The 15,147-nt window shown below is 46.9% G+C and overlaps 1 protein-coding gene across 1 annotated transcript in view; it reads left to right on the top strand.

Moving 5' to 3' along the window:
• The first annotated feature begins 1,155 nt into the window (after positions 1 to 1,155).
• ADAMTS18 (ADAM metallopeptidase with thrombospondin type 1 motif 18) overlaps positions 1,156 to 15,147 on the top strand; it is a 131,180-nt gene continuing 117,188 nt past the window's right edge. The window contains exons 1-3 of the mRNA XM_049786271.1: positions 1,156 to 1,311; positions 1,423 to 1,504; positions 4,361 to 4,677. Of these exons, the coding sequence (XP_049642228.1) occupies positions 1,222 to 1,311; positions 1,423 to 1,504; positions 4,361 to 4,677 (489 nt within the window). The 5' untranslated portion in view covers positions 1,156 to 1,221. The remainder of the gene's footprint in view (positions 1,312 to 1,422; positions 1,505 to 4,360; positions 4,678 to 15,147) is intronic.

Genomic DNA, 15,147 nt, shown 5'->3' with positions numbered 1-15,147 from the left:
ATCTTACTCTTTCCTTATAAAACACATCTTCAGAGAATCACTCCAACCGCCCTCTCTCGGTCACATTGGCCTCGCTTTGGCCCATTTAAGAGCCTGGTTTTTTTTTTCCCCCCTTTATAGCAATTGCGGTCATTTTGGCTTGAGTGGGGTGTTGGGGGGGGAGGGGTCCCACAGGCCTGTAGGAAAAATACATTTCACTCTTCATTGGGAATAAATCTGTGAACTGGCTCAGGGGCAGCAAATGGGACACACACCCCCTCCCGCCCTGCCTTGGCCCTGTGGTTGGAGACGGCAGGAACGGCTTTGTTGTGGCTCATTTCTGTAGGTTGGATTGTGGGCTGGATTCCAAGTGGAGGAGAAGGAAGCCGGGGACCCTTAGACCAGAGGGAAAGCCTTGGAGGCCTTGAGACACCCCGCCGGGCAGCGACCAGCCCCCACAGGTTCCAACCCCCACAGACTGTGGCAGATTAGTAGCTTTGCTGTCTGGATTTCTTTTTTGGAGAGCTAAGAAGAGAAGCCTTTATCTGGGGGGTTCTAACTCCAGCCTGCGAGGATGGGGGGCCCAGAGACAGAGTCCCTGCAACTCTGGGAAGCATTCAAGACCTTGGCCCATTTCACTAGGGGCTGGTGGAGGCGGAGCGCAGTTTACCTGAGCACCCCCCCACCCCCTTTTCCAGCCCATCCCTCCGTGCGCTTAAATGACGTTGGCCAAGACTGGCGGGGCGCTCGCTCCCCTCCCCCTGCGTCCCCTCCCTCCGAGCGAGCCCGACCAGGAATCTCACGCCCTTGCTCCAGCCCCGGAGCTCGGTCCGGGAGCCGCGCGCGGGTCGCCAATCACGGCGCGGTGGAGAGGCGGGCGCTCGGCTCGGGCTCTGGGGGAGCCAGCTGGCGGGGCTCCCCGGGAGCTTCAGACGCGCGCACAGACCCCGACGGACGCATCGACGGGCGGTCGCGCAGCCCGCCAGCACCGACTCAAGTCCCCCGGCCTCGGGCGCTTGGAGAAGGGCGCGCGCGCCAACCAGTTACTCGGAGCGCCCCGCCGTGCCCCGCGAGGGCTGGGGGAGTCCTTCGCGGGCTGCGGCTCCATCGGAAGGCTAGGGCAGCCGGAGCAGGGCACGGCCGGGTCCCCCGCCATGTGAGCCGTGGGCTCCCACCTGGCGCCGCACCTGGAGCGCCGCGCTCCGGGCGGGCGGGGAGAATGCGCGCCGCCCGCACCTGACCATGGAGTGCGCCCTGCTACTCGCGTGCGTCCTCTCCGCCGCCGGCTCGGGACCGCCGTGGGCGTCCGTGAGGCTGGGGCGCGTGTTCCAGGCAGGTGCCCATCGTGGGAGATGGAAGGGGGGGGTGTAGTGAGCCGAGAGCGGGGAGCAGAGGGAGCCCCACCGCGCCGCTCACGCGCGCTGTCCCCCGCTTCTCTTGCAGGCGCTCCAGCTGTGCTGCCTGTGCTGTGCGGCGGGCGCCGCAGCCTTAGCCAGCGACAGCAGCGGCGGCGGATTGAACGATGGTTCGTATCTGCACCCCATCTTTCCCCTTCCCAATCGTCTCCCCAGCCAGAAAAGGCTTTTCCGGACGCTTTGTCCTTTTCTTCCCCCGCTCTTCCAAGAGCGAAAAGCGCATCCCCTAACCTAACCTGCTAGGTGAGCGCGCGCGCTTCCCGGACACTGTAAGTCACAGAAAGGAGACCAGAAGAGTTGTGCTCCTTCACAGATAACCTGGATAAAAACAAATAAACAAATAAACAAGTTTGGTGCGGTGGGAAGTTAGCAGTGGACAAGATGAGGCGGCGGGTAGTAAAAGCCCTTTTTTTTTTCCCTTCCCTACTCTCGGGAAAGCCTGCAGGTACTTTTATGAGTGGGGGGCTCTGTTGAAAGCAGGGGAGCCCTTCTGTTCCTTTTCCTCCTTTTCTCTATTTTGCTCACGAGGTTCCGGGCCTCTTATGATCAGAGCACCTTTCCCTTTTGCCTTTTATTAACCCCACTGCTCCCCCCCCCCCCCAAGGAACTCCTGGTCTTTAATACTTCTCCCTTGCTCCAGGAAAGCTGTTTCCTGATCTGACCTCGACTTCCAAACACAGGTGCTTCATTTTTAGCTTCTCTGGGTTGAGTTTTCCTTTTGGAAAGACCAAGGGCTCCTCTGGGGATGTGTGTGAGTGAGGATGGTCGTGGGGATTATTGTGCCAGGGAGTCGAGGAGGGACAGACGGGAGAGAACCAGGGCTTGGCACTCCAGAGCTCCACCTTTTGTTCAACAAAAGACTGGTGTTATGGTCCAGAGCTATAGTACAGTGGGGAAGGTGTTTGCTTCTGTACGCAGTGACTTGGGTTCCATCCCGGGCACTGCAGATGGTCCCTAGAGCACTGTCAGGAGTAATCCCTGAGATCTGCCAGGTGTAGCTCCCAAACCATAATGATGATGATGGTAATAATTAATAATAATAATAATAAATGTTAATAAAAAAACTGATGCCTGTTCAGAAGTGACAGTTCATGTTCCATCAGTCCCACCTGGCTGGGGATTAGGTGTGGGGGTGGGGATCATTCTGTTCAGCCACTGCCTGCAGGAGTTCAAATACCCAAGCAGGTACAGAGAAGATGTGGGGCAGGAATGTCCACCTGCTCTGTCTCCCCTTGGATACGGCCCCAGAGCAGGTGTTTGTTGGGGGGAAGGGCTGTTCTTGTGGATTCCACCCAAGGGCCAGAAGGGTAAGGGGCCCGCATGGCTGCCCAGCCAGAGCAGGCAGGCTCTGAAGTTTTGAGACATGGATATTAAAAGCAACTTACTGCAGAGAGGTTGGCGGGTGGGTGTTTTAAGGAGTGGTTTTTACTTGGGTTTTTGTATTGTGGAGGGAGAAGAGAGCTTTTTGCGAAGAAAAAAAAAAGCTGTCTTTAATTAAGCAATGTAATAGAGCTTTTTTTTTTTCTTCTTCTAGAGAAGTGTATTCTCTATCCTGCTCAGTTTCTTTAAGGTGAAGAAAGGCTAAACATAAAGAATCTGTAAAATGGGAGTTTCTCATCCACAGGTGTTAGAATAGGAGTCATGCACCAGAGGACAGTGAACCCCTCATTATTTTTTATATACAGGCCAATTAGATTATCACCTTTAGCCCCTTCTTGGTTGGTAGTAATTTGGGTTTATTTGGGGGGGGTGTTGTTATTGACCATTTTGAGAAAAGGGAAATACCTCTTTCTTTTACTCACCGGGAACCCAAATGACTCAAACCTGCCTCCTCTTCCAGGTTCAATATCTAAGTTTCTAAACATTTTCCCAGTTCGTGTCCCCCCCCCCTTTTTTTTTTGCCTAGAGGATGAAAACACGCAGAATGTCTTGCTGTTTGCGTGGTGGCACGATGCTTTTCAGTCTCATATTTGGTGATCAAAACCAGTGTGTAGGCTTTGGGGTGTGTGTGTGTGTGTGTGTGTGTGTGTGTTTGTGTGTGTATTTAAGCAGCAAATAGATTTTCAGCTCTTTCCTCTTGCAGACAGGCAGCAGCAGTTAGTGCTGCTCTAGGAAACCCCCCTGGAGGTATTTTTGAACGTGCCTTTCCAGGTGTGCCCTGATCAGCCACTCCCCCACCCGACGTGCCTGAGCAATTTGAAATGCCAGCCCATCTTGGGGAGGGGAGGCAGTTCTGACAATTCCCAGGCACTGCTCGGCCTCCCCTATGTTGAAGGCTTAATATTCAAGGGGGTCGGCCTGCCAAGCCAGCTGTGAATGTCCCAGAGATGGTTCAAAGAGCTCACAGCACGGGCTGCTTTGTCATCATGTAGAACCAAACACGGGCAACTTAAAACTCAAACTGTGGTCAACTGGTTCATTATCCCCTGCCTCAGCTCGAGTTACGTAGCCCTGAGAGTTTTTCATTTGAAACTTAAACTCGTCCCTCCAACCCCCCTTTCCCAAATCATATCCCTAATTTGGTTTCAGCTCAAAGATATTAATCTCCCTGAAAACAAATGACATTCCTTTTGTGGTTTTATACTTAATAATTGTGTCTCCCTGCTCCCCCTCTCCCAGATTCCCTGCCTGTCTTTGCTTTGGGATGGCTGTTGGCTAATATATGACAAGGCCAGATGGCTCTCCCCAGAGAATCAGTACTGGGGCGACTCGCACAGACATTCTTGACCTTCATGGACATTGTTGGGCTTTTTGCTTTCATGGGCAGCCCAAGGGCGGAGCTCATTGCCAAGTCCACAATGTGCCCTTGAACTCTCTATATTGTCTACGTCTGTCCCGGCTGCGGAGAGAGATCTTAGGAGCCAATCCATGCACTTTGCCAAGCTTCTGAGTGGCACCTTTGGGGTCCTGTGAGTTCCGGATGCTGACCATGAGCCCTCTTTCCCCAACTCTCCCCCGACTTGCAGATTATGTCTTTGTCATCCCCGTGGAAGTGGACTCGAGTGGCACCTACATTTCCCACGACATTTTGCACAGCGGTCGGACAAAGCGCTGGGCACTGAGCCCCAGCCGCTCCCGGCATTACCGATTTTCAGCATTTGGACAGGAGCTGCACTTGGAGCTGAAGCCAGCGGCAATCCTGAGCAGTCACTTCAACGTCCAGGTCCTGGGAAAGAACGGCACCCCAGAGCCCCATGAGCCCCAGGTGCCTCGCTGTTTCTATCAGGGATTTATCCGCAATGACAGCACCTCCGCCGTTGCCGTGTCTACGTGTGCCGGCCTGGTGAGTAACCCGCGGCTTGGCGTCGACTCCCTGTCATGTGTTTCCTATAACACGAGTGAACAGATGGTTCTGCAAGATGCAGGGCGGCCCCCGACCAACTCAACACATTCGCACTGTCAGCTTTGATACTTCTAATATTCTCAATTGAATTAATCTAATCCGCTCCCAGAAAAGAAAAAAAATAAAAAGAAAGAAAGAAAGAAAATAGAATAGAACTTTAATGACCATTTAGAACATTCTTTTGATGTTTTAATGGTCTGGGCCTTTTCATTCTGGGCGTTTGAGACGATCCCCAAGGAAATTAAGTTGATGGACGCCATTCGCGTTGTCAAGCCTGCAGAGACCAGGCTTTTTTTTTTTTTTTTGCTGGAATCTAACAAGCTGAAGGCCTTGATGCTGCTTTGAAATGGGAAAAGTGCATTTCAATGTGAGGTTGCCAACAGCAGACCTTGCAAGTCTGGGCTCTGCTGCAGAGAAGGGACTTTTTTGTTTTCTTTGTACCCATCTACTGGTGGCCCCCAGCTCCTGTCTGTGTAGAGTATGTCCTTGTATATTCCCTGAGGTTGGCAGGGAGGATGATTCAGGGTTGAATCCAGGGAACCAGAGATTTCAGAAAAGACTCAGAGCAATGTCACTTCTTTGTGTTGTCCTGATCAATGGAGCTCCCAGGCCAAGAATATGGAAGATGGATTCTATTTTCCTAAGGATTCAGTCCAGTTCTAGGTAGGGCATTAATTACCTCATATGTAGGGTTTTCCTTGCAATTGGGAAGTGGTTTGAATTGGTTCAAGAGCTTATGTATGTTATTCAGGGATTAGGGGAGAAGGAGAATGGGAACCAGCCCAATGGAGGCTATTGCTAGTCATGAACCTGCTGTGAGGTAGGTAACTCAAAGCAAGAAATGGGATATTTTAGATGCTGGGAGATGAGGATTCCTTGTGCCTTTTTCTAATTCATTCATCAATAAGGTTATTGTTATTTTTTGGAGGGTGTCCCAAGCAGTGATTCAGGGCTACTACTCCTAGAAGTCATTTCAGGTGATTCAGAAGATGCAGTCAAAGCCTCAAGAATGCAATCAAATGAGTTTTGGTTCAAACTAACCTTAGACACATGAGGACGATGTGGCTACCAATGACTTCATTCTTAGGGATCAATAAGTGATCAGAAGTGAGTGTCTTCTTCAGTACAAAAAACCTGACACCTAATAACATGAAACATGAAGTATGACTCACTCACACTCATCAGAGGATCAGCTCTGCTGGATCTAGCATGATCACAAAACCACTTGAGCTCCTCTAAACTTTCTGCTTAAGGAACCTCATGTCCCCCTAACCCTGTACTGTGCACCCTCTTGTTATTTCTACTTCAGAAATGCAGAAAGTCAGGGCCAAAGTGAAAGCATAGTGGGGAGAGTATTTGCTTTGTGTGTAGCTGACCTGTGTTTTATCCCTGGCATCCCATATGGTCCCCAAGACTAACCCTTAAGTGCTTGCTGAGTGTGGTCCAAAAACAAAAAAAAAAAAAAAAAAGGAGAAAAAAAATGTAGAAAGTCAGACCCTTGACTTTGTCCAAGGCCTTTTTAGTATAGTTATTGCTGGCATAAGAATTTCCCCAGTCAGGTTGCTCTTTACCATTTGCTTGTTGATGGCCATTCAAGTGGTTTTATTTGGAGTTATTATGAAGAGTATGCTACTAACATGTCTTGTATATACATTTTGTTGATCATATTCTGGATACATTTTGCTGGAAATAGAGCCAAGAACACAGTTGCTAGGCCACAGAGTATGTAAACATTCAGCTATCCTAAACTCTGTGATGCTGGTCTTTGAAGTTATTGCATCAGTTATTATGGTCACTGATCGTATGGGAGTTCCAGTTGCTCCACATCCTTGTCAACACCTGTCATTGTCATTTTGATTTAAGTCACTTTGATGGGCATGAAGTGGTATCACATTATGCATTTCATCTGTATTATTTGAGTAATGTGGTAAAGTTGGGTGCCCTTCCTTACTCTAACTGGCAATATATATACCTTGTGTGATCTATCTAATCTATGGGTAATAAATAGCATCAGTATTTTGGAGACACCACAATACCATTTTTCATGGAGATGAAATCTCATTGGGATCCTGATGGTCTTTTCCTGGTAAATGATGAATCCTCTCTTCATGTGCCTGTAATGATATGAGAACAGGTATATTCTTTACCTACCTTTTTAGAATTTTCACATATTTTTCTCTCATTTTTTTCTGGGACCATTAACCATATTGAGATCACTCTTCCCATTTGACAGGAGATCCCAAATTTCTTTCTGCTCATGTTATTCTATTTTAGTGCTCCATTTTTTTTTGCTACCACAAAGTTCACTTTCCAATGTGCTCAGCCATGTGAGCTTCACATAAGTAAGTGAATGTAGAAATTTCTTTATGCACAACAGAAACAAAGAGATAAAGCTCAGGAAGGCAATATTTTCTTTTGCTTTAATTTTGTGGTTGGTGGTGGGGGGTTAGGCACTATGCCTGATTGATGCTCAGAACTTTCTCCTGTCTCAATGCATAAGGGTCACTCCTGATTGTATTCAGGAGACCATATGTGTCAACTGAGGTTGACAATGTGCAAGGCAAATACCTTAACCATTGTACTATTTCTTCAGTTCCAGGCAGGCATACTTTTAGTTCTCCAAATAATTCTAATGCAGACTAACATCAGAAATCAGAAGATTGAGGCATTGAACCTACAGGCAAATTGTTTCAATAAAAGCCGTGGGCTTGATAAATGTATCCCATTTTTGAAACTGAGTGGAAATGTCACATTTAAGAACCAAGTGGGAAGACACAGTGAACAGTCATTCTTTCCTTCTGCAACTATTTCGGAGTGTCTGTGAGGTCAGCATAGTGGGCAGCAGTTGGGCAGCACAGTAGCTAAAGCTGCCAACACAGTGGCTGCTGTCCTCCCAATGATAGAGTTTCATTCAAAGGAGGAAGATGGCAATGTTGCTGTAGACCTAGACATTTAGCTGATTTTGATCAGGGCTGTGATTTGTAGAAAACCATGAAAGAGTTCCTGAAGTGCGGTGAAAGAATTATAGGCACAGCCTAGCCAAATTTGTGTCAAAACACCATCTCTGGGAGCTGTATTTTTTTTATGTTAGAAAATGATGAGCTCAGAAATGTTCTGTTTAAAGACATGTACTCAACTCTGTTGACAGCTCTGGTTTATGGAAACCCATTGTCCAAGGTAGAAGCTTTACAGTCTGAGATTGATGAGTTAAAAAAAATCAGGCTATGATTTCCCAAAGAGATATGATCTGACCACAGATTGCTTCTATCTATTATGTAGTGCTCAAGGAATAGTCAGACTTCGCAGCTTGAAAGTAGGGGACACATTAGCTTAGATGCCCTCTAGAAACTGAACCCCATCCTGATTTAACTCCCTATCCTGTGCTAAGCCTATGAATAGTCTGTCTAGGGCCCTCTGGCTCACCTCCTTCTTCATGATGAGTTGTCCTAGACAAGTACCCTATTATTGGACTTGCCACTACAGAGGGTATACACTACTTCAGATTCATACCTCAGGATTCCTTTGCCATGCAAGGATCCACTGAAATGACATGCACTGAAGTGATATGTCTATCTGCCCAGATCTGGAATATTTGGTTACTTTTGTATTACACCAGGAGTCTCAGAGAAGGCACTGCTGACCAGAGTGGCCATCTGTTGTCATCTTATCTCATTGTTGATTGGGATCCAGTGTCCACACAGCATGGCTCAGAGCACAGTGCCCTGATTATTGACTGCCAAGAGAAAACCATTACCCATTGCCACTATCCCTGAGGCTCCCTCCTGGCTTGTTCCATGCTTTTCTCTGGCCTTTTTTGTTTGTCACCCTTTAACAATGAAACTGTCATTTGTCTTTTATACTGGCTGCTCCAGGGTCTGCACTCAGGATCTTTCTCAGGGCTTGTCCTTTTTAGACAGTCACTGCAGTGACCCCTTTTCCAGAAAGCCTAGATTCCCACCCCCCCACCCCCCATAGCTTTAGAAGCAGCTGGGTCTCAATAGTCAGGTGGGGAAGCTTTGATCTCCTCCTTTCTGTGGAGTTTATGACTCCAAAGTGAGGCCATTGACTGTGCCACCAATGTCTTTAGGAAGCTCATTTTCATTCCTGAAAGTTAAATGACCTCTTTCCTTACTGTCAGAAAACCATTGGGCTCCAGTGCTCAGGAGCTGGAGGGAACCAGGGGCAGTGCTGATAAGCTTACATGGGGCTATTGAATCCCAACAGCAAACCTTGACACTTGATGATCCCTGGAGAACATAATGAAATTAAGAATGGGAACATGAGTGGGGTAATGGGGAGGTATATATTGACAAATGGTTTGAATCCAGGCAGCCCTAGTCTGAGAGTTTTTTTGAATGACACTTAGATTCCTGGTGGCTTGTCCCCCAGGCTGAATTGAGGGGTGCCTGCATGGAAGACTGAAAGTCTCATCCTTCTGCTTGTGTGTGGCTGGAGATACTCTCTAAATCATAGTCCTATAAGTCCATTTGTTGCCCTAATTTATGATTCATCTCATCAGTGAAAAGCAAGACCTGAGTCAGTGAGGATTCTGGAGAATTTCTGCTGGACATTGAGAGGTGCTTGGCCTGTCCTCACCCTGGACTTGGAACTCAGGGAAAATGTGAGAAGGAAGTGGTGGATAAAGCCTCTTTCTTGCAGCCTGTTAAATCCCTGCCCTTCAGACTGGAAACTGGTTCTTGGGATGTGATCCTGGACCCTTAGGGGGAGTAGTCATGCCCCCTTAGAGGACTAGTAGTACCATGTACTTGTTAGGGGGTAGTATTTAGTAGTACTTAGGCGGAGTAGTAGTACCATGAAGGCAGAATAAAATGGCAGCTGAGGAGTCAGAGAGGAGTCTGGAAATATAGTGTAGGGGCTAAGGCTTGCATATGGTTGATAATGGTTTGATTCCCACCAATTCATGATCCCCCAAGCATCACCAGATGCTCTGGTAAGTTCCACTGGAGTTACAGGCACCCTGAGTAGCTACACATCCATAGGACCTTGTACTGAAGATGTTGCATTAAATAATTAACGATGGATCTGGATGGAGGTGGATGGATGGATTTTTCTCTGCCATCCCAGGCCACATGGCTCCGCAATCTCCATTCAGCTGGCGGGTCCCAGGTTTAGGTGAATGGCGGAATCAGACTCATCCAGAGACAGGCATCAGGAAGTATCAGCTTTATTCATGCCCTATCCACCACATGTGTGGCCTATATCATAACCTTTTAAGCATTCAGCCATTCTTAGCTAGCCCTGCATCTTAACTCCTGTCAGCCATCTTCCCTTTGACCTCCATGCTGGCCAAAGACCAAAAGAGCCAATCTCCTCTGGTCAAAACCTTATCTACCTTTTCCAAGACCCCTCCCAGGAATGGGCGGGGTCTTGCAGGTAAGGTCAAGTTACCTAGGGAGAATGGAGGAATGAGGCTTCACTGAATTGCTGCTACGGTTGGTTAAGAATCACCAGGAAGAACCCCCCCCCCCCCACCCATCCAGATCTACTAAATATTACTTGGAAGGCACACACACACACACACACACACACACACACACACACACACACACACTTTGGGGCCAGAAAGTTAGTCAATACTGGTTCCATCTGTGGTATCATGTGGTCTCCAAGCTTCACTGGGAGTGATCCCCAAGTGCAGAGGTAGGAGTAGCCTCTAAGCACTACTGGCATAACCTCCAAAACCAAAATAAACAAAAGAATAAAAAGACAGATAATGACAATGAACATTCATGTCTGCCAGAGCAGTTCTGCACTTAACCTCTGCACACAGACCTAGGTCTGCCTCAATCATACATCCAGGCCCGTCATTTTCCATATCATCTCTCATATTAATTTCTCTTTGGGTAGTGGACTGAGGCTCATGGTAGTGCTCGGCCCCTGGGGTTCATGAACCCCTAATTAAAAGAAAGTCATCTGCATAGTGCTTCCAACAGAGTGTAGTTCATGGAAGGGCAGGGCAAAGGTCCTAGTTTTTACAGCCTAACTCCCTGTCCCCAACAAGAGGAATTTTCAAAATCCTCCCATGCCCTCCTCTTCCCATGCACAGGCAGGAAAGTCTCTACTAGATGTATTGAGCACTACTATGCCCTTAGAACTTGGAATCTCATGGGGCCAGAGTGATAGTACCATGGGTAGGGTGCTTGATTTGCATGTGACTGACCTGGGTTCGATCCCCCAGCATTCCATAGAGTCCCCTGAGGTCTATCAGGAGTAATTCCTGGCCAGGAGGAAGCTATAATTACTGCTAGGTGTATTGCTAAGTGGCCCCACAACACCAAAACAAAAATAAAGAATTTAGAGCCATGGAGAAGAGTTGGTGAAGACAGATGCTGACCTGACCCTTTAGACTGTTGAATCTCCAACAAACCCTGAGTGTTGGGGATCTCAAGTGATGAATTTCCCTCTATACATTTCAAAGGACCCAGAAAAAAAAATCTACAATTAGGCTGTAGTTCAAAAGGCTTAACAGGTCCTGGGTAGAGGGTGGATATCTATTTTAATTGGAAAAAGAAAAGGAAACCTAGGGGGCTCTGGAACCTGGGGTCATTGTCCCAAAAAGAGTGTTTTTCCCAGCATATAAGGCAGGAAACCTTCATGCATCTTTAGTTCTTTTTTGTCACTACAAACATCTCTCACTTTACTTTTCAAGTATTTGCCATTCAATCTTTCTATTTAGATGAGCATGTTCCAACTTTACTCTAACTAAACATGTATATATAATGGATCATTCCCAGTTACTGAGAATTCTTTTTTTCTTTTTTCCCTTTTTGCTTTTGGGTCCAAACCCAACATTGCACAGGGTTTATTCATGACTTTGTACTCAGGGTCCACTTCTGGTGGGGCTTTAGGGACCAGAGAGGATGTCAGAGATTGAACTCAGGTCAGCATTGTGCAAGACAAATGCTCAACTCATTGCTATGTCTCTCTAGTTCCCCAGTTTCTTATTCATGAGTAATACTGGTCAAGTTTTTGATGAGCAGGAGATGTCCACTCTGCAAGGCCAAGGTGACCTTGGTGTGACCTGCAATCTATCTGCCAATAACCACGTGATCCACTGTCATTGGGTATCACCATCACCAGGGTGGTCTCCCCTGCTGAGCCATCAGGAAGCATTTTCCTAGTCCTTCAGGAAGCTTAGTTCTCCCAGAAAACTCTTTCTCTCCTGGGATCACTGGTACTCAGTTTGCTGTGTTTCCACCCATAGCAATGAACAATGTGAAAGAGAAATTGCTGATTTACTGCAGACCACAGAGACATAGGCCTGGGGTTTTTGCTCTGTGTGGGGAGAACACAAATCCAGGTTTGAGCCTCCCGCATGTTAGTGCCTACAAACCTAGAAGTTTCTTTTCTGCTAGGTCCAATTATTCACAAGAAAGCCAATGCCCATGGGCTTTCGAACCAAAGAGGGTATCCTCCATTTCTTTTGCAGGAGGGTATGATCTGCATAATGCTCCCCTTTCCCACAACCATGCCTTTGATGCCTGCCCATCCCACCCCCCCACCCCACCCCCGGGATCTCGTTTTCAGCAGATTCTTCTTTTAATGGCTTATTCATGCTGCTGAGAGTTGGAATATTTTATCTGCCCTTTCTACCCACTCCATGTCCAGAGGGTCTACCTTCTGATATCAATAATTTATTGCCTGTTACTAATTTACTTGGTGTCAACCCCTGTGAGCCCCCTTGATTCAAGAGACAGTACTTGAAAGGGCTGGAGGTAAGGTGGTCAAAGGAGTGTCTCTGATGGTTTACACAGCTCTCATGCCACAGGCTGTATGGCTTCCTTGTTTACACTCTGTGATTTTTTTCCCTTTTTTCTCTTCCTTATATTGAAACTTTTGGGGAGAGGCAGAAAACAGAGTTGTCCCCTCCCACCCTAGGTAATTTCTTGATGGATATATAAAAAGCACTTTTAAAAATAATTCCTCCCCACCTTGAGTTTATTGATTTCTTTTTTGTTTATTTGTTTTTTTGGGAGGGGGACACCTGGTGACACTCAGGGGTTACTCCTGGGTATGCGCTCAGAAATCACTCCTGGCTTGGGGGACCATATGGGATGCTGGGGGGGGTCAAACCATGGTCCATCCTAGGTTATTGTGTGCAAGGAAAATGCCCTATCACTTGCACCACCGCTCTGGTCTCGAGTTTATTGATTTCTATGCCACACAGGAAAGTGAAGAGAAGCCAAGAGAACACTCTTGGCATGCTCTCTCTCCCTCTTTGATAGTGCTGGTCCCTTTCTGTCCTACTGTGAGAGGCTTGTGGTCATGGTTCTCTGGTAAGATGCATCAAAGTAAGACAGGTTCTGTACTCCCAAAGGCCTTTCTTTACAGCATAAAACTGGTCCTCATTGGGACCATTTTCTGGGTTGCTCTGCCTCTCTGTAGACTTGGTTACACAATCAGGACTAAGAGCCTTGACTGTGAGAACTGACTAATTAGCACTCTAGAGATGCCACTTTAGACCATCATTCTGGGAGACAGACGGGGAGATAAAATACATGTAGTGAAAGGAGGATGCTTAGATTATCCTTGACTTCAGAGCTCAGCGAGAAGGACAGAGAAGGAAAGAAATCAAGGTATGAAGGAAGAAGATGAGAAGAAGTAGTGGGGTCTTGAGGTCAGGAATTCCTTTATCCTGATGATAAGGTAGACAGGTGATCCAATTCTATATCCAAAGCACAGACTCAGCAATACTGAAAACGTGAGATCTAACCTGCAATTACCAAACTTTGGAATGTGCCTGATAAGGTGCAAGGCAGGGGTCGGTCTAGGATGACAGAGTAGGGAAACACTAGTGATGATGTGAATTGACAATAGTAGTAAGATTGGTGTTGAAATACAAGATGCCTAAAACTCAACTATCAATTATTTTGCAAACCATAATTCTGTAACTTAATAAAAAAATTAAACAAAAAACAAAACACAGGATTTGGGAAGCCTGTCTGTTCACTGACTGGGCTGTCCATGCAGGTGAAATGATTCCTTTTGAAGACTGCTTCATTTTGAAATCATTTCCTGTTCACAAGTTGTGAAAATCACTCAATGTTCCCTGGTACCCTTTCCCCAGCTTTGGAAAATTATCTTCAAATTGGGTTGCCCATGATCACATTTATTAAGTGAAGAGATAAAACAAAACCAACATCAAAGTGCATCTGGGAGAAGTCCATGAGCTCATGAAGACAAAAGCTGGTGGTAGTTTCAGTATAGAATCCAACTACTCTGTGCTACACCTGCTTTCTCCTCTGAGGTTAATCCATCCATCACATGCATAAGGGAAGGGCTTTGCAGATGGAATCAATTGGATGCTCCTGGAAGGAATTTTCCAAGGTTGGTTTGACCTAATCATAGGAACATTCCAGAAAGAACACAAGGTTGAGAGGTTTGTCATTGAAGGGGTCTGACACTGGGTCTTTCTTGCTGGTTTGGGAGAGGACAGGACACAAGTGCTCTCCAATGACAACCCCCAGGAAATAGAACCTCAGTTCCACCTCCCATAGCCAAGCAAACTAGGAAGCAGCTTCTTTTAGAAATCCTCCTTATAAAGGCCTGATAGCAACAATTCATTGCCCATCCTCAATTGATTGGGTTTCTTCCCTGATTCAAGAGACAGTACTTGAAAGGGCTGGAGATGAGCTGGTCAGAGGAGTGTCTCTGACATTTTACATGGCTCTACTGTTAGTCTGCTTCTTCCTTCCTTGTGCTTGAAGTTTATCCTTTTATTTTATTTTATTTTATTTTTTGTATTTTGCTTCATACTTGGTGGTGCTCAGGGGTTACTGCTGGCTCTGTGCTCAGAAATTGCTCCTGACAGTCTCAGGGAACCAATGCCAGGATACGAACCACTGTTCATCATGGATCGGCTACGTGCAAGGCAAATGCCTTACTGCTGTGCTATTTCTCTAGCCCCTAGAGTTTACCTTTTTTATTTCTCATATATTGATGCTGCTGCTGTATGTGTGTGTGTGTTTGGCAAATGAAGAGTCGCCCCCTGATTGAGGCTTTTGAAAACTCCGAACAGAAACCCACTGTCACAGGACCTCTGATTTGCAATGCCTGAGCTGAGAGGTGGCCGATGTTTCTAAACTGCTAAGTTGACTCCTGGTGAGGGAAAGCCAGTCCTGTGCTAGAATGTACCAGTACATCCTCCATCTCTTCCCCAGATGCTTTTTGTAATGCAGAGGTACAGTGGGGCTAAGGAGATGACTCGCTTTTTAAAGTTGGTAGTAGTGAGGAATCTGTTTACTCAAGCGCAGGGATTCTCAGCAGGGCACGTGCATATGCTAGATAGATGTTTTTCAGCTCTGTGATTGGAGGATACTGATTAACATCCCATCCCCTTTCAACACCACAAATACCTGGTACCACAGAGAGTGAGAAAGTGCAGGGAGG

Source organism: Suncus etruscus, chromosome 14 (assembly GCF_024139225.1).
Source record: "Suncus etruscus isolate mSunEtr1 chromosome 14, mSunEtr1.pri.cur, whole genome shotgun sequence".
In the NCBI taxonomy this organism is placed as follows: domain Eukaryota; kingdom Metazoa; phylum Chordata; class Mammalia; order Eulipotyphla; family Soricidae; genus Suncus; species Suncus etruscus.
Note: the sequence above shows the minus strand (reverse complement) of the source record. Positions and strands in the feature narration are given on the sequence as shown.